The sequence below is a fragment of the Aphelocoma coerulescens genome (assembly GCF_041296385.1).
Source record: "Aphelocoma coerulescens isolate FSJ_1873_10779 chromosome Z unlocalized genomic scaffold, UR_Acoe_1.0 ChrZ, whole genome shotgun sequence".
Taxonomy (NCBI): Eukaryota; Metazoa; Chordata; class Aves; order Passeriformes; family Corvidae; genus Aphelocoma; species Aphelocoma coerulescens.
This window is the reverse complement of record NW_027184085.1, coordinates 41,207,512-41,225,882: the sequence shown is the minus strand read 5'-3', so window position 1 is coordinate 41,225,882 and position 18,371 is coordinate 41,207,512. Positions and strand designations below refer to the sequence as shown.

At 40.0% G+C, this 18,371-nt stretch overlaps 1 protein-coding gene across 1 annotated transcript in view; it reads left to right on the top strand.

Moving 5' to 3' along the window:
- Positions 1-10,231, top strand: part of SHC3 (SHC adaptor protein 3) — a 51,647-nt gene extending 41,416 nt beyond the window's left edge. Inside the window, exons 7-12 of the mRNA XM_069001225.1 lie at positions 1,053-1,179; positions 2,239-2,392; positions 3,372-3,468; positions 4,456-4,650; positions 6,754-7,049; positions 10,103-10,231. Coding sequence (XP_068857326.1) covers positions 1,053-1,179; positions 2,239-2,392; positions 3,372-3,468; positions 4,456-4,650; positions 6,754-7,049; positions 10,103-10,231 — 998 coding nt within the window. The remainder of the gene's footprint in view (positions 1-1,052; positions 1,180-2,238; positions 2,393-3,371; positions 3,469-4,455; positions 4,651-6,753; positions 7,050-10,102) is intronic.
- Positions 10,232-18,371: the final 8,140 nt, after the last annotated feature.

Sequence of the window (18,371 nt, the reverse complement as noted above, 5' to 3'; positions counted from 1 at the left end):
GAACCATAGATTGAAATCCAATCCAGGCTATAGCCAGTAAGGCAATATGCTTGTCCAACTCTGAATATGGAAGATTAACTCTCTTGGGCTTCTCTGGATATCACTGAGATGTTGTTCATATAGATCTTTAGCTGACAGGTATTAGTACCCATCTATGCTCCTGTAATGTTGAGTGAGCTCTTCACAAGTTCACCTCTTTGTGTTTTCACATATTTTATTTTTTCCCGTATATTTCCCATATATGTTTTCCCATATATTTCAGACCTCCAAGCCATTCTCTAGTTTAAAACCATTACAGATTTGGCTGCTCAGACAGTTGATAAAGGTTTCTCAGTCTTCTGTAGGAAGAGAGTTTGTGTTGCTAGCCTCCCCTTTTACTGCCTCTGTCACAGTGGGTTCAGGGAGCTTGCACATGGGGAAGGGCTGGAGTTGGTCAGGTTGCTGGCTCTGCACTCTTCACCGACCCCTCAATTTGCTGGGTGTGTCTCCATGCAAAGAAGCAGGAAAAGGTAGCAACGTTTGTACTCTGTGTTCCTGGAATAAGATCAGGGGTCATTATCTAGAAAGTATCTGTGGATACTGCTCCTCCCTCAGACTGTAATTTGGGAAGAGAGAGCAGCTTGTGAACTTGGGGTGATTGGACATAAAACTGAAGTGGTAATAAAATTGAAGAAAGCAAATAAAGCTTTTATTATTATTATTATAGATTAATATTTTTGTAATTTCAATTTAAAGCTTAGAATTCTTACATAATCTATTGCATTCAGGTAATAACAAGTGAAATTTTATGAGTTTTTTTCTGTTTGTGGACTTGTTAAAATAGTGGAACAGATTTGTGACCTTGTCTATCGCACTTATGCATCAGTGCAATTTTGTGTAACCTTTAAAAAGTTGAGATTGCCTGAAATTCACTGTATCAGAATTGGGTTTTATTGAAATGTGCACATCACTAAGAGGGTGACTAAGCTTGACAAGTAGGTGTTTTGTCATAGGTCAGTGCATCCCACAATGACATAAACAGTGATTTGCATGTGTCAATCTTTTTCATTTAGCTTGTCATATACTGGAATGCTGTGATGGCCTGGCCCAGGATGTCATCAGCACCATAGGGCAAGCATTTGAGCTTCGATTTAAGCAGTACTTGCAATGTCCCTCTAAGACACCTACTTTCCCTGATAGGTGAGTGTTACTGCAGAAGACTGCTAAAGGATCTTCCTTCGCTATTGATTTACTTGATAAAATGTGGACAATGTTGCTGGAGACAGACAGGATTTGAATGCTTTAATAAGATTTCTGCTGTATTAGCTAAGCAGTGTTTACCTAACGAATATGAAAGGAACACAGTCAGTTTGAAAGAGTAGGCTAAATATGGATTTCACAGCGATGTTGAAATGATCATGTGTTTTGTGCGGTAGTTAGGCAGAGTTGGATGGCCAAGCATGGTTGTTATTTGTGACATTTCCTCATTACTGTCATAGCAGCTGTGTCAGTTTAGATGGAGTAGGTCAGACTGCTGGGCTTCCAAAATGACTAACGATGTTTCAGTATTTCTCATATTAGGGTGATGTTTCTAGGAATGTGATGAATTGCAGGGAGGTTTGACTGCATTTTTCTCTGGAGGATACAAACTCTGTCTGTATATGTACAAAAGGCTGGGATATAGCTGGGATATAGTTTCCTTTGGAGACATGGATTGCTATGTGCTTATTGACATTACTAGAAATCCTCGTGAACTTGTACCCTCTGTAATATCTTATATCAGAGCAAAACAGGTATATGGGAAATATAAAATGCTACTATCCTAATCTGGGAGCATGCTGTATTCACATCTCTTGACTTTGTGAAGTTCTTACAGAATTATATTTGTGATAGAGCAATCATAACTGAAGGCAAAGATTTAGAGCCTAGTCAGTCAATCAAGTCATAATATTACAAGTGATATTTTAAGGTTAGATAAACTGCTTTGTTAAAGCAGTTTATAATGGTCTTTAAAGCCAAGTTAAAACATCCTCTAGTCAGCATAAAGAATTTGATCTATTGCAAAGGAGGTTTATATCAGTATGTCTAAACAGAGAAGATCTGCTGCATGATCCATCATTGCTTCCTGACTTAAAATGGTAGCTGGAGTGTCCATAAAATATGCAATAGTGATCCCCTGACAGGCAGTTTTAACCTGCTGAAAGTATCTGTAAGTGCTTTGCAAGTGAGGGGCAAAACAAACCACTCTCTTCCCTACAGGATGCAGAGTTTTGAGGACCCATGGACGGAGGAAGATATCGAGGAAACAGAGCACCCCTATTACAACAGCATCCCAAATAAAATACCTCCCCCTGGCGGATTCCTTGATGCCAGGCTCAAAACAAGGCTTCCCACTGGTGCAGACACAGCTCAGGTCAGTACAGTCTCATCTCTACTCTCCCGTTGATTGATCCAAAATTTTAAAAAGACATGTGTTGTATGGCGGATATCTTGGGACCGTCTATAACTCACAGCCCTTCCTGTGTGGCCAGTTTCCACCTGAATGGCCACTGCCGATCAAGGGGGCAGCACATTAGCCAGGTTCAGAACAAATTAAAGGAGATGAAATCCTCATGGTGTTAAAAGATTAACTGGGTTCAAGGAACAGAGATCCTCTGGGGGCTACTATAGTTGTAGAAACTATGTCTGCTTCAGAGTATCAAATAGTGCACATTAACTGAGAATGATTTAATGCAGAATCATTTAAACAGTTTAGTGCAGTCATTACTAACAGTTCATTATGTTAATGACTTGGCAGCAATCAGTATTCAGCCAGGTTCCTAGGTAGGTTTTCCACCTCATATTGAACTAAGGTCAGCTTTAATATTTCTACCGGCATTCCTGTTGGAAGTTTGACTGCAGCATCAATGTAGCTCCCTGAGAGGTGTTTTCAGATCCAGCACAACTCTGCTTAAATCCAGAGGGGTCCTGTCTGTAGCCACATCCTCCCCTCAGTGCCCAAGTGCATCCCCTGGTGTCAACGTGACTCTTTCAGCTCATGCTTTGAAGAGTGGTGGGGCTGTCTTCTGGCCCCACGTGTGTTTCTGTGGAACACTTTTCCCAGCAAAAGGTTGTCAAGACTCGCTATGTGAGTACAAATGTACAATAGAAATGATGCATCATTTGGTATCGTGGGGGTCACTAAAAGCAGAAAGCAGGGAAGAACACATGAAGGTCATTGGTAATATCTTACTCTTACACAAGTGTATTTGGGGTATATATATGTTCTGACATTATGATGAATTGGAAAGGAAGAGTGAGGGTACACAGAATACATCCAAGAGAGCCACTTGTAATGTATCTGAGCATTTTAAAGGCAATTGAAAAATTCCTTGCATGTGTGTCTGTTCTAGTCTGCATCAGGAGTGGGAGGAGAGCAAATTTATTATCAGAGCCATCACTTAGGAGAAAAATTCAGTGAAGAATGGCATCATGGGCCTGTTGAACAAGGTGAGTTTTGCTACTTTTAGCTGTAATACTGCAGGTTGTCTTGGGGGGCATGTGTAAGTCTGATTCCTCAAAGTTTTAAGGCAACGAACTGCACTTGGTTGATAGATTCCCTTTGTCTGAGTTTTAGTGTTGATACCAGTGAAAAGCATTTGATAATTACCTCTGGATAAATTATTAAATGCATGCCTTCATGAAATATTTTCTTCTGCAGAGCAGAATCCTAAATGGATTTGCCCAAACTTTCAGCTAACTTTCTTAAAACCCCATGATATTTAAGGGTCTGCTGCATGATCTGTCGGGAAAATCTGACCCACTAGGGTATGCAAAATGGAATTTTCAAATGAAAAGCCTAAAGTGAGAAGACTAATTCAAAATGTGAAGCAATGCTCTCTGCTCAACAAATAGCAAATAATGTATAATGTTCCTTTTGTTGTCTTTGAATTTCAAGTAAGTAATTTCAAAACATGTATAAAATTTCACCCCATCCGCCTTTATGAGATAACTTTACTGTGTTTCTAGGGACACTTTCGTTCAAATGCCAGAATGTGTTCTCTGTCGTTAATCTGCACACATCTGAAGATTTTATACCTTCTCCTGCTCTCATGACTCCCCAACAGAACACAATTTTTGAAATTTACAGTATTTATTTACAAAGGTTTCCTTTTCTCCTGGAAAACAGCCCCACCATATCCTCATTGAAACACAGTTCTGAATCCATTAATCAACATTTTTTTCTACTAAATCCAGCAATTATTGACTTTACATCTCCCAGTCCAGGAAAATTTAAACCTGTGCTGATGAGCTGTGATGATAATTGGTGAAAATACCAGCACTGTTCTGTCAAATAAAAAAAACAAAACAAAACAAACAAAACAAAACAAAAACAACAACAACAACAACAAAAACAAACAAACAAACAAACCAAAACAAAACAAAAACAAACAAACAAAACAAAAAACCAAAAAACCAAAGTCTTGAATTTTCTAGGATCTCTGGATATTTGTAGTATGTCAGAAGACAAATCAGAAGTAGCACCAACAGCAGAGCTGCCAACATATGTAAACACCCAGCATATAAATAGAGAAGCTCTACTGGCACTTCAGGCAGATGCTGAAAGTACCTTCAGTGGAACAACAGAGAATGCTGAAGCAAGCAGCCCAGGAAAGGATCTGTTTGACATGAGTGAGTTCCCTTCCTATTCACTTCCTTTCTAACAAGGGACCAGAAATGTTTATGCATTAGTTCTGTATTAGGAAAAAAAAAAATTCAAATTTAGTGTTCCTGATGTAATTATGGTGAATTTTAGAATCCATTGTGTTTTCATATTGGCCTGAGCTAAAAAAAAAAAGGTGGCTGAAGAGTTGAACCTGGGCTATGTAATAACTCAGTTAAGGTGAGTTGCAGTCTATGTTATCCTTAACATCACAGGCAATTATGCCAGAAGAAAAATTAATCAGGAAGCTTGCCATACAGGAAAGTGAAGAAGGGTGAAGGTGTGGATGGGTGGAGAACTGTCTTCAGCCTGTCCTGTGCGTATGTTATGAAGAAGTCAATGCATATATCAAAACCTTTGTACAGCAAGGAATCTGGCATGGAAATCAAAGTGCTGAGTTACCTCTTGCTCTGGGCAGGCCTACTGTTCCAACTATCTGTTCCAGCTTTGAAGGCAGCTTGTCCTAGATTAGAATCATTGCCATAGCTGCAGAAACCATGGCTTAAGCATCAGCTGTAGTTTGGTATTGGTGCTACTAATATACATGGTTTTCAGCCTTGAGGAGATACATAAAGTGAAGTAATGGTGAAAGCATTTGATGCACAGAAAATTTTCTTGGTTTTTTTACTCTTCCAACCTCAAATAAATTGCTTACCCAAGCTTTATTTAATTCAGTTCACAGAATTAAAAGGCAGTGAGACAAAGCAGTTGGTGCCTACAAATTATTTGTAAAATAAAGTATCTACATTTCAGTTATGTCAGTATAGATAAAACCATTTCCTGGCATGTTTTTGATGAGATATGGCTCTATTTCCACAGCTTAGTGAGACATTGGATTGAAAGAAAGGAGGAGGGAAGAAAATTGAGAGAGTATCTATCTGTGAATATAGATCTGAAATGAGAAAAATCTGCTGTTTGAAATCAGGGATGTTAACTCTTATCAGCCATTGGAACACCAGAGAAAAGTAGTATTAGAAAATGTGCCAGTTAGCCCAAAGTTAGTGGTTTGACAAGCTAAACATCTGTTGGACTTTGTGCAGACTGCAGTGAAAACATTGATAAGCTACTTTTAATAACTGGCTGAGATATAAATAAGCTGTGATAGTACAGTATTTTTCCTATTTCTCTGACTTAAACTAGCCTCTCTGTGGCCCCATGCAAGCATGGCTGTGTACTGCTCGCATCTGAACAATCTATTTACAGCTGGTGTATCACTTCACCATACTGCTCTCCAGATGTCCTTTTGTAAACCTAGTGGGCACAGAACAACATTTCTTTTTGATATGTACTGGTGGGCAAGATTAAGGTCTTGCAAGAGTAAATAGCTTCTGGGAGGTCAGTACAACCTGTAATGAAGCACCCTATGACATATTTGCTATTTCTGTATGACTGTTGGGATCCATGGTGACACACCTTTCCACGCAAGTCTACAGCTGCACTGAGTTCAGGACTTAGCTGAAGTTTAAAAGATGCTTCCCCAAGGCTGATTTTAGCTACGGAAATGGTGTTAAATGTGTTAACCTGTGTCTGTTTTGCGAGGTTCTCTTCCTAGATGGAGCTAGGCGTGGGTAAGGGTGAATGTTCCCTTCTAGACATAGCCTTGGGCTGGAGACTCAGTAATGGACAATTTTTAAATGAATAAGTTGTTTGAACAGAGACCAGATATGAGTATAATGACATTAGGTACCCCTATTATGCAATTTATTTGAAATTTAACTGTCTGACATACCTAAAAAGACTGAAGGAGAGATTTGCCTGGTACCAGATCATATAAATACAGCTGTTGACAATAGCCACTGCTGAAATAAAACCAGTACCTTTCCAGAGATCCTGACAAGGTTCAGTCCAATTTTTATCAGTATCTTTCTGTGCATAGCATACTTTTTTACACTCTTCAGCATATGTATAATTCCATAAGTCTGTTAGTATATCTTCCCTCATTTTTTTCGTAAAGATAAAGAGAAGTGGCTGTAATGCAAAATAAATCCAGTTTTAAATGACCAGAATATCACCATTTTGCTACATGGTTTACCTCTGAATGATCCTGCCCTTGTTTCTATTTCCATAACCAGAACCATTTGAAGATGCTCTCAAGAATCAAGCATCTGAGACTATGTTGAAGAAATCCACCTCCATGGGATGCACCAGCCCTCCTTTATCCAGAGCAGCTGTCCGGACTGAAGCTGAAGAGCTGAGTACAGAGCCGTGGTATCAAGGAGAGATGAGCAGGAAGGAAGCAGAACAACTATTAAAGAAATGTGGAGATTTCCTCGTGAGGAAGAGTACCACGAATCCTGGCTCCTATGTGCTGACAGGCATGCACAAAGGGCAAGCCAAGCATCTTCTTTTGGTGGACCCAGAAGGAACTGTAAGCACTGACTCCTCACTAATAGATGAGGTTTCTGACTCCACACTATTTCTCTAAATGTCTTTAATCTTCTTTACAGCTTATTCACAACTGATCATAAGCACCCCCTTATATCTCTAATATGCCATCACCTCTCTAATTTTCTCCCTGGTGCCTAGCAGAAGACCTAACTCATGATTTCTGCACATTGCAGGGAGCCTTAGGGACCTGACTCCCAGGCAAGTTCACACTTTGACCACTGCTGCACAGTCTTGGTCTAAAGTGCAGCTAAGCCACTTCAGCATTGTTGCTAAAGGAAGGAGGTTTGGCTAGCCTGCATGTTGGCAATTTCCACTTTCTCTGTTAACTGGGATATGGACCAGGCCCTCTGTGTTTTCCTGCATGTATGCCCAGGAGAGAACTGGGCTAAGCCTGCTCCATCTATTTGCTGCACAAAGACTCCCTTACCTGACAAAGGAACCTTCCCCACAGCAGGATGGAGGGGGCAAGGGAGCTCTAGCTTTCTGTAGCTGTTCTGTCCTGCTTCTGTGGAGGCATAATCTCTTCAGAGAGATTGAAATCATTGTCATGAGTTTTATTCTTGGCCCCTGGCAGCTGCAAGTAGGCAACTCCTTTTCTTCTATAAAGGACAACTTTAGCTAACCAGCCCCAAGGTAAGTGAGAAACTCCCATAAAGGACTTGGCCTGTTGGCATCTGAGCTGAGAAAGCTGTGGCAGAACTATGCCAGTCCTGCAGAGTCTGTATTGCAGTGGTGAGGAACGCCCATTGTACTTGTTGCAGTTAATTACATTTGCCACATGAGGCCAGTCAGAGAATGGTTTTGCACTTTTGAGGCGCCAGCTGCCTAGTCCTGTGTTTGATGGGTACACAAGACCAGGGGAGTAGCTCTACACCTCTTGAGGGGCAGCTTCCATTGCTAAAATTTGCCAACAGTTTTGTGACTCCTGCAACAAGGTCCCCTAATTCTCTTTTCAGCATAAACCCACAAATAACTGTTACAGGCTACTGCAAGGGAAGCACTGCTGTGTGACGTGGCAGGTGCAGGAATGCTGTGTCCCACCGGCAGCTCTGCTGCAGGGCTGACTGGCATGGAATACTCAGGTCCTGTGATGACTTCCGCGGCATTTTCTTCCTGCACAGGTTGCAGGGCCTCCTCCATATTTGCTGCACTGCCTCTAGTGCAGCTCTGATTTACTGACCTCCTTGGTTAGGGACCTGCTTGTAATCTGCACCTATCCTTTCCTTCAGCCTGCTTGTATCATCATGGCCCAAATGGCTCTGAAATGCCTTTCTTGGGAGGCGCTGTTCCAGAACAATGATTTTCTGCAGCTGCAGTTAGTTACAGACAGCACAGCTGTCTGTACAATTTGTGGGATCCTGACACAGCTTCTGAGCAGCCCTATCTGCAACTTGTCAAAGTGGAGAATCATCAATAAAATGCCAGTGTGTGGCCAGCTGCCACAGCGTGCCAGTGGCTTGCATCTCATCTGCATGGTCTCAGCATGATTGCTCTTAAAGACTGATTCACACAAATGTTGCCTGAAAATTAATTTCACACACATTACCCAGTGGCACGTAACAGGTCTTAAGGGTGTGTTCTCAGAGCAAAGTTAACTGTCCAGTTGCATCTGCTCTCATCCAGCTAACAAAAAATTAAAAAAGGAAAAAAGATCCCTCTTTCAGGTAATGGATGCTTAAAACAGAGGACTGCATGATTTTTCTGGATTTGGAATTAGAACTCTAGTGATGGTAGAGTGTCTAACTTACGGTAAGAACATCCCAGAATATAGCTAAGTAAAGTTACTGCTTTTTTTAAGATATCTTTTCATTCTGAAAATATAGTTTGATTTTAGAGAAAGTGATGTTTCAAAGCAGTATGCTTCAGAAATTGGGAGAGCCTGTTGGTTTGACCGGATAGCATCATATGCCAAAGTTATTTGTTTCCTCTTTATTTTACTCTGTGACATCCTGTGCTAAGCTTCTAGAAATTTTTCCAGAACTTGATGTTGAAGACTGAATTATTTCAGAATAGGTGTCCACCGCAGCGTAAGATGACTTTTGAAAGTTTTAACACAAGTTGTTCTCTCTTCCTGAGAAAAGTTCAGGGAGAATAGATGACATTCCTTACCCAGAGCAGTGCTAACAGGCATTTGCTTGAGGCAGTGTAGAGCCAGCCCAACAGAAAGTTGTAGTCCAACATGGTGTTGGCTTGAGTAGATCTGTGCTCTGCCTGTAGCAGATGTATGCCTAACTCATTTGAAACATAGGAAAGAAATGTTTTGTGAACATATTTGTGGCTAAATAATTAAAGATTGTTTTGTAATATAGGTTAGTTTCTGGCTTCTGGCAATTTTGACTGTTTCATCCTGCAATATCAGTTTACTCCTATCATGTGTGTTGTATTGTATACCAGCAAGATGCTAGTACAGAGAGCATTTTTCTAGCCCAGTACATGGGCTAGAAAAATGATGTTTCCTGCCCTGAAATGTTTCAGTTCCAAAGGCACAGGGATGTACTGTGCAGCACAGGGCAAACCCAAGCTAAGCACATATGGTGGCTGTATCACTTTTTAGGAAGGGAATTTTCGAGTAGCAGAAAAAGAATGTCTTTTTAAAAACACAAAAATGCTGAGGTGCACAAAGAAACTGGGTTCTGACATACCTGGAAGGATAGCTCTTTCTAATTAAAAAGGTGCAAACACCTGAAAGAAGTAGGTAGTCCCTTGAAGAAGAAAAATTGATCTAAAAATCTGACTTACACTGAGACAAAATCATGTACAGAAAGTTTTCAAGCAGACCTATTCAGAAAGAGTAATAAGAGTAGGCTGGTCCATGGAATTGCATTCAAAATATCTGTTTAGTGAAAATAGAGGGAGTAAGAGGTAAAATGGAAGCCACACTCAATAAGTGCCAAATTTCCACCAATTTTTATTGAAGAGGAATCAGTCTCTAAAATATGATTTTGTCATTTTATTCTTAGGCAATTTTAGTGTGAAGTTAAGGGGAAAGTACCTTACTCTTTAATCTATCTTCTTGCATCCTTTTTTTTGAAGGTTCGTACAAAAGATCGTGTCTTTGACAGCATAAGTCATCTCATCAACTATCACCTTGAGAACAATTTGCCTATAGTTTCTTCAGTGAGTGAACTCTGCCTGCAACAGCCTGCTGAAAGAAAACACTGACTCCAGATAACTTTTAGTTATTGCAACTCGCAAGCTATAAGTGGTAGAAATTGCAGATCTGAAAGGAAAATATACATTTAAAAAATGCGTATTCATATATTCACATACATTTCACAAGTATGTTTTATTTAGGTTTAAGAAGCCCCATTTCATATGGTACACTTGAACATTTTCAATGCTTTATGTGACATGAAATCACAGCAAAAGGCTTTCTTAAAAGTAATTTCAACAAAATTGTTCAGATTCTCTAATGTTAATGTTGATAGTGTATATATACATTATATATATAAATACAGTATATATTTATATTTTTCAAGTCAGTCTGTTGACAGTATAAAACTATCTTCTGTGCCATGTGTTTTTACCAAAAGAAAAATGACAATTGTGATTGTTCAGATAAAAAATAGAATTCAGCAGTCTCAATTTCTTGAGAAATTTAATAACATGAATCTTATTTCTGATTTTGCCTAAGAAGCACAACTATGGGGATTACAGATGGATTATGCTAGTTAACCATGGAAGGAATCTGAATTCAGTAACTAGTATTCCAACTGAGAAACTTAGCATAAAATGTTTTTTAAAAGCATTATTCAGTGTCACTGATATCAAAAGGATTTTATCTTTCTGACGTCAAGTTTGAATTCTTATACAATGCTATTTAAAACATTTGTATCTTGCTTTAGCAATGACTTGGTGTGATCTCTGTGTACAAGGTGTGCGCTTTGATTTTTCTAATGATATTGTAACAATATACTGTAACTTTAATTTATTAATTTCAGTGCTAAGGTTATTTATAATTAGTTCTCTGCTTATGGTGAAGATCTAGGTGTCCTTGAACTAACAGTCTCAAACAAGATGTTGCATAACGATTAGACAAGTTCAAATAACTTGTGTTTAATAGGCTTAATACAAGATGTACATGACTGTTCAAAGACATAGCTGAAAAATCTTTTCTTCTTATAAGCAGTGAAAACTATCTGAACTCAGTGGTCAGTTTTGCAAATGATGTCACTTGCATTTACTTGCCAAAGCATAACTTCATTTTGGCCTTCAGCAAGTGATAAGTATTGCAAATACACTGTTTTTTTCTAAATACCAAGTTTAAAAGATACACACAAAATAAAGACGCATTTCTGGCAGAAATGCCCTTGACTTTTGGTACTTGGAAATGCTTTAAGGGATGTTTGTACTGTTCACATTTAAGCATTATATAAAGTTATTCTCCCATTCTATGAATCTTATTATGAGTCAAATTCAATAGACACAGTTCCTGTAAAGGCAATACTTGTGCCAGAGTCAAGATTTAGCCTTCAGCAATCAAAGATCTTCTCTAGCACCAGTCTCTCAAATCAAATCTTCAGATTTGATTCAGAAAAACTCAGCAGGGTAAGTCTAGGTTAAGTACCTACCTACTCTGCACTATACTTAAAGTTACATTTGGTTCTAAGGATTTGCTAAGTTTCAAAATTTGTCAAACCATAATCAAACTGACTAAAGAAGTCACTTAGAATATATTCAGGCAGGACTATCATGTTAAAATTCTGAAATAATTTTCTTGTACCTTCTGCTTTTAAATATGGTGAAGTTGCAACATGAAGGTTTGATTTTGGGTAATCTAAAAACTGAAAATTATTGAGACACCTAAGACTAATCATGTAATCTGTGCCTATGTAAAAATACACTTGATTCTGTAATTAAGACATCCAGAAGCCAAACTAAGACATTAGTGAACCAAATGCTTGTGATTAATTTTACTGCAGATAGTTATTATTTTATATTTCTAGGTCTGAATGGGAGCTGAGAGCAAAGGAGAGCAATTAAATGCTGCATTTGAAACCAAATCAGTATGGCACTGAATTTAGTGGAATTCTTAAAACTTTGTTTTACAAGACTGGGAGTGGCAAGGAAACAGGAACAGACCTTATATCCCAAAGTAGTATCCACCAAAATGGTTTTATTCAAGAGTCTCAAAAAATGACTCTATTTATCCATGTCTCACCATATTCCAGTTTGAATTATCTCAGTTCCCACTTTTTTTTCATATATAATGCTTGTTATTCCATGCTCTAACCTTCCCTTAGCCGTGTTCTGGAAAGTTTTCAGTGTGATATCACTACCTATAAGAGAAAGTGTCTTTTTTTCTTTGAATATTGCATATCATTTCAGTAAAAGTCTGCTCCATAACGCCCTTAGGTATCTTCAAAAAGCCCACCTGCTTCCTATGTCTGTTTTGGAATCCTAAATATCCTGGAAAAATGTGGCAAGATTTGGGTGTATGAACTGAAGGCACAAAACATACACTGAAATAAATGTCTTAATTTTTTACCACTGTCCTAGCTGTAGCTTTAGTAACTTAGCAGCCACTCAGCTGCATGTTTTGGAAATTTAAGCAGGTATCAAGGAGACACAAAATGAAACAGCTTGACAGAAATACTAAATTTCCCGGACTGCATTTCACAAACTCTGCCTCCGGGGAAATGTGGCTATTTCAGCACAGCCAGTTTTCCCATCTCAGCATACCCACTGATGATGCAAAGGTTACATATATCTTGACTAGATGCAGTTTGGTCCCAGTTGGCAATAGCGCCATTGCACTGTGACAGTGCCCTGCTGAAGCAACGGGCCAGCGGATCCTGTCTGGCCACATATGGGGATACAGAGGCTTTTCTACATCACTGGGAGCCAAACAGGCTCAAAACTGTCCAAGAAAGAAGAGCATGTATGCCAGTCAGTACTCCATTTGTAGATCCTGCCACATTTTTTGTCTTTGTCTCTCTGGTGGATTTGGCTTTCACCTTTATGAAAAGGGCAAATAAACTGTAAAGCTATTTGGATAGCAGTTCCAAACCAGTTGTCATTAGAGTCAAAGACCATTTTAAACTGATTTCAACAAGAACTAACTGAACTTGCTAGAGCAGCTGAGCTCATTTCTGTGAGGAGCCAACGCTGCCACCAATTTAAGAGATGCAAAAGTAATGAGATAGATTTAAATGCTGAGAAGTTAGCTGAAAGCCTGACTACTGGCAGCATAATAATGTGTCTTTTAATGTTCACCTTCGGTTTGGAGTCCCTCATCCTTTTTTTTTTTTTTTTTTTTTAATGCAATCTCAAGGACAAGACACTTGCTTGTGGTAATTCAGTACCATGACTTCAAGAAGCTGAATTTTACTGAAAGAAAAAATTTCTAGACTCAATAGAAATCAGAGATTAGGCGATATTATAGTATCTTTTGATGTTTTTCCAACAAATAGGTGAGAAATCAGAACTGAAACTCTACATATTCTGCAAGACTGTCTACATTGGTTTTGAGTCCTACCTGATAACAGTTTTGATTCCAGTTGTGTTGCAACTATAGGAACTAATGTCAATGAAAACACATTCAATGCCTTTAAACAAAGAATGTTTATATGTGAACCAGATGATTCTCATTACTTTTATTGCACACCTAGGCTAATTATTAAGATAATGAAATTCATCCAGTGTTGCTGGCAGTGATAGGCTGGACATCTAGGTACAATCATGTTCCCAAACTTTCAATTATTTCAGATTCTTCAGAAGCAATGAAACCTGAAAATGTGGTTTGAAAACTGAATTACCTTCTGACAAGTGGGAATTTGCTCAGAATGAAGAGTCCCAGCTTCCCTTCCTTATGCAAGAAGAGAATGTTCAAACTAACCATGTCTGGCTGGTCACCATATAATAAGTTCCAATTTCCATGGCTTAATGCCTGCCTTCCTGCCCAGGGATTTGCACACACAGTGTGGGTACAAAATCATACTGTAATTTCACTCGACTTCACTTCCTACAGGGTTCACAGTGGGAGGTAACACTGGTTCTGCCAAAACCTCTCTGCCAGACATGTTCAATAAAAGCTGAAACACAGGACATAGTCCTGGGACCAAGACTTGATTGTAAAATGTGCACTGACACTGGAACAAAATGTTTAACAATCTGGTAAATATCACCTGCCAGCACTAAATATTTCATAGCCTGTATTCATACTTTTTCCACACTGTGGAATAATATAGTCACATTTCTTATCACCATGGTCCCCAGGCATCCTGTGCAATAAGATGAGGAGAATTTTTAAAAAATTATACCACAGTGTGATTGCTGCTGGCACATCAATGCCAGATGCCAGCTATAGTGTATTAGTAATAGAATTGATGCATATTTAGATATTTGTCAGTAGATTTGATAACCAGCAAAGTTTTGCACCTTCTAGGAAATTTGCAGTTACAAGAGGGATATTTGGAACTTGTGAATATTCTGAAAAAAGCTTACAAATCCTGCTTTCAGAACTTTGTTCTTAGCTTCCAATGTTTATCCGAAGTAAGTGTTAGAACCGAGAATTTATATTAAGTAAACCATAATCCATATTTGCATAAATAAAGTCTAAGCTGAAGTAAGAGAAATACTTCCCTTTTTATCTTCCAGACAGTTTCAAAATACGTCTGCATAAGGTCTAAATTCAGATATACCTTAGTGTACTGTCAAAACCACTTGACTTTTTTGCCCAGACTGAGGTTTACACTCTTCACAAATCTGTATGTGTTCAAAGCTGTCAGGATGTGGGCGAATTTCCACTTAATGCTCTGTGATCAGCTGGGCTTACTCTACTCACTTGCACACAGTGTCTGTGGACCTTGGTCACATCTGCATTGGATGCAGCAGGAATAAGTGCACGCCTGTAGAAAAGATAACATGGATATACAGTTTGCCTGCAGTTAACTAGAGGCTTGGGTAGAGAGTGAAAAGCTGTCTTGGGAGAGAAAACTTCAGGGATAAGAAATGTGAAACCTGGAAACATGAGCCAGTAGGCATTTAAGCTACTAATGAGAATAGAGAGCTGTTGCCAAATTATAAACATGCTAATTGGTTGATAGAGTTAAAGCAGAACCTCTGGGGATACAAAGCCTACTGCTCATCTCTTATTGAGACGTTTATGTTCACAAGCCCTGATCTGTTCCTCTGCACACTCCAACGTAAATGTCTCCTAAGGCTTCCGGGGAAAAAATGCAGAGGGCAGGGCCCTTTTTTTTTTTTTTTTTTTTTTTTTTTTTTTTTTTTTTTTTTTTTTTTTTTTTTTTTTTTTGTCTCAGAAAAGGGGATAAGATTTCGGAGCTACACATTTCTGAAAAAACGCACCATATAAAGAGTGTTTAAACCTTGTTTCCTTGTTTGACAACAGAATGGGTCATGGAAACCAAAGGAAGAAAAAAGCTACAACTGGGTGACTCATTCTGCTACCCCACTGTGTAAGAGACAGTGCAGATGACTCAGAAAACAAAGGTGGCTTCAGAATTTGAGATTAAGATGCAGATTTATGTAGCTATCATGAAGATCAAATACAGACGAGGTCAAATGAAAGTTTTTCCAGCAGTCCTCCTTTTTCTTGCATGAGGAAAAGGACACCAAACACACCCAGGCATACATTAATTCAAAATTAAGTGAAATTTTCTATTAAGTGGAGAATGTGAAGATTTTAATTAGTATATATTTGTGTCCTTTTTGTCTGGATTGGTGTGATAACTGCTTCTCAGTAAAGTCCTGCAGAGTCAAAACTTGAAAGAAGCTAGGTTTCTTCTTTCAAGGTAACTGTTTTTCTTTGCATTGTGTGGGCAGCAACAACAAAACTAAAAAGTGACTATTTTGCTGTAAAAGGGAGTTTTATTGTACAATTGTTATTTAATAATATTTATTACTTTTAGAAACATTTTTAACTGAGAATTGCAGGAAAAATAATGTATGTGGAAATATTGTGATAATTTATATTCCTAACCACTTTTGTGAATCTCAAGTTTTTGCCTCTCTGCTGACTGTGATATTCTAGCTATAGAGACAAATTTTGTCTCTGAGGAAGTCCTTGAGCAATGTAGTTTGGAATATAAGTGTCATGCAACTGTTTTCTGGTTATTCAGTTTGTATATGTTTAACCAAAGTAATAAAACAGTGAGCACTATTACTAGATTGAAATGCATGTAGAGTGGGCTTGAGTCTGTTCTCTTATGCTCAGGTTCCTTAAAGGATTTGTTTGTTGGGTTTCGGCTTGGGTTTTTTAATTGACCTGAAGGTAAGCACATTTTGTAGCAGAATGTGTGCCATTCCAAAAGGTTTACCTGGATACTGAATATTAATAAACCAATGAATTACTCAACCCAGTAGAATCAGGAATAAAAAATGTCAGAGGACCAAATAGCACATGGGGAGCTAGACCTCAGTTACACTGATCTTACACCACCACAGGAGCTCCACATACTTTGACAGAGAAAACAAGTGTTTGTCCTCAACAAATACTATTTTCATTAATGCATGTAAGTGTTAATACAGGCCCTCCTTCTGAGGCAAATGATGTCCTATCCTCAATAGGTAGCCTTTCCACTTGGCACATTAAATAGGTGAGAATAGAAAAGGGTAGTCCACTCCATGATGTTTCTGTGGACAGTAACTTCAAGGACAAAAGCAGCCATTTTGTGTACTGTGGACAGGACAATGTCTCCGTGTCAGCAGGAAGCTTAGCTGTGCTGAGCTCTAACCCTAATCCTCTTCCTCCACTGACCACATGTCTTGCAAAAGTCCTTCCTTCCCTTTTGACCACTTGGAGAAAAGCTGAGCCTGAGCATGCCCTGGGAAGTTACGCTGCTCTTGGAGAGAAGAAATGCAACTCTGAATGCATCAGGAGTACCTGCAAATTCTGCATGCCTCTGCACGGTGCTTCCAGCCCTCTTCAGGTGCTGGGGGGCCTCAGGGCAGCAGCAGAAACCCCCAATCACTGCTGCTGTGCCTGGCCCCCGTGAGTCTGGCTACAAGAAGGGCATGTCTCCAGGCCCAGCATGGCCTAGGTTCTCAGCTCCTGCTGGCAGTGTGTCCTTAGTTGTGTTGGCAGGTGAAATGGCACCTGCAGGTGAACACCAGCACATCTCCTCTCAGCAGCAGCTGATTGCTCAGTTTTAGGACCCCAGTTTTTTGGTACCTGACAATTCACACACAGGTATGTTTTCCATTTCCTTACTCGAGCAGTCAGAAACAAGCCTTGAAGGCAGCACAAACCTTCACTACCGGCACTTCTTGCAAAATGTGCCTTCCCAGGGAGCAGCCATGCCTGGCATAACTGCAGCAGACAGTCCCCCAAGCAGATAGGCCAAGGGACTGACCCTGCTCCCAGAAAGCAGGGACAAAGCCTTCCTCCGGCCCTGGGGTGGTGGATGCAGAGCCTGCCACCCTCAGCTGCACAGCATTCACAGAATCATATAATAATAACCCTGGGTTGGAAGGCACCCATCAGGATCATCGAGTCCAACTCCTGGCCCTGCATGGGACACCCCAAGAATCACACCATGTGCCTGAGAGAGTTGCCCAAATGCTTCTTCAACTCTGTCAGGCTTGGTGCTGTGACCATTTTCCTGGGGAGCCTGTTCCAGTGTCCAACCACCTTTTCCTATGTCCAACCAAAACTTCCCATGACTCAGCTTCGTTCCATTTCCTTGAGGTCTGTCACTGGTCATGACAGTGAAGAGGTCCCCTCCCCTCATGAGAATGCTGTAGACCACAATGAGTTCTTCTCTCAGCCTCCTCCAGGCTGAAAAGACCAAGTAACCTCAGCCACTCCTCACACGGCTTCCCTTCCAAACCCTTCACCATCACCATGGCCTTCTGTCGGGAATTCTCCAATAGCTTAATGTCTTTTTTATATTGTGGTGCCCAAAACTGCCCCCAGCACTCAAGGTGAGGCCCACCCAGTGCAGAGCAGAGCGGGACAATCCCCTCCCTTGCCTGGCTGGCGATGCTGTGCCTGATGCACCCCAGGACAGGGTTGGCCCTCCTGGCTGTCAGGGCACCCCTGACTCATGTTCAACTTGCCAGGGACCAGGATCCTCAAGTTCCTTTCCACAGTGCTGCTCTCCAGGTTCTTACTCTCCAGCCTCCCTTTCCCTGGTCTACACACACAACCAGGGCTCCCCAATCACAGGTGCAGAATCCAGCACTTGCTCTTGATAAACTTCAAATGGTTGGTGATTACCCAGTCCTCTAATTTGTTGAGGCCTCCCTGCAGGGCCTGTCTGCCCTTAAGGGAGCTGGCAGCTTCCCCCAGTAGAGTACTGTCAGCAAACTTACTCAGTATTCTGTAAAGTACTCCACC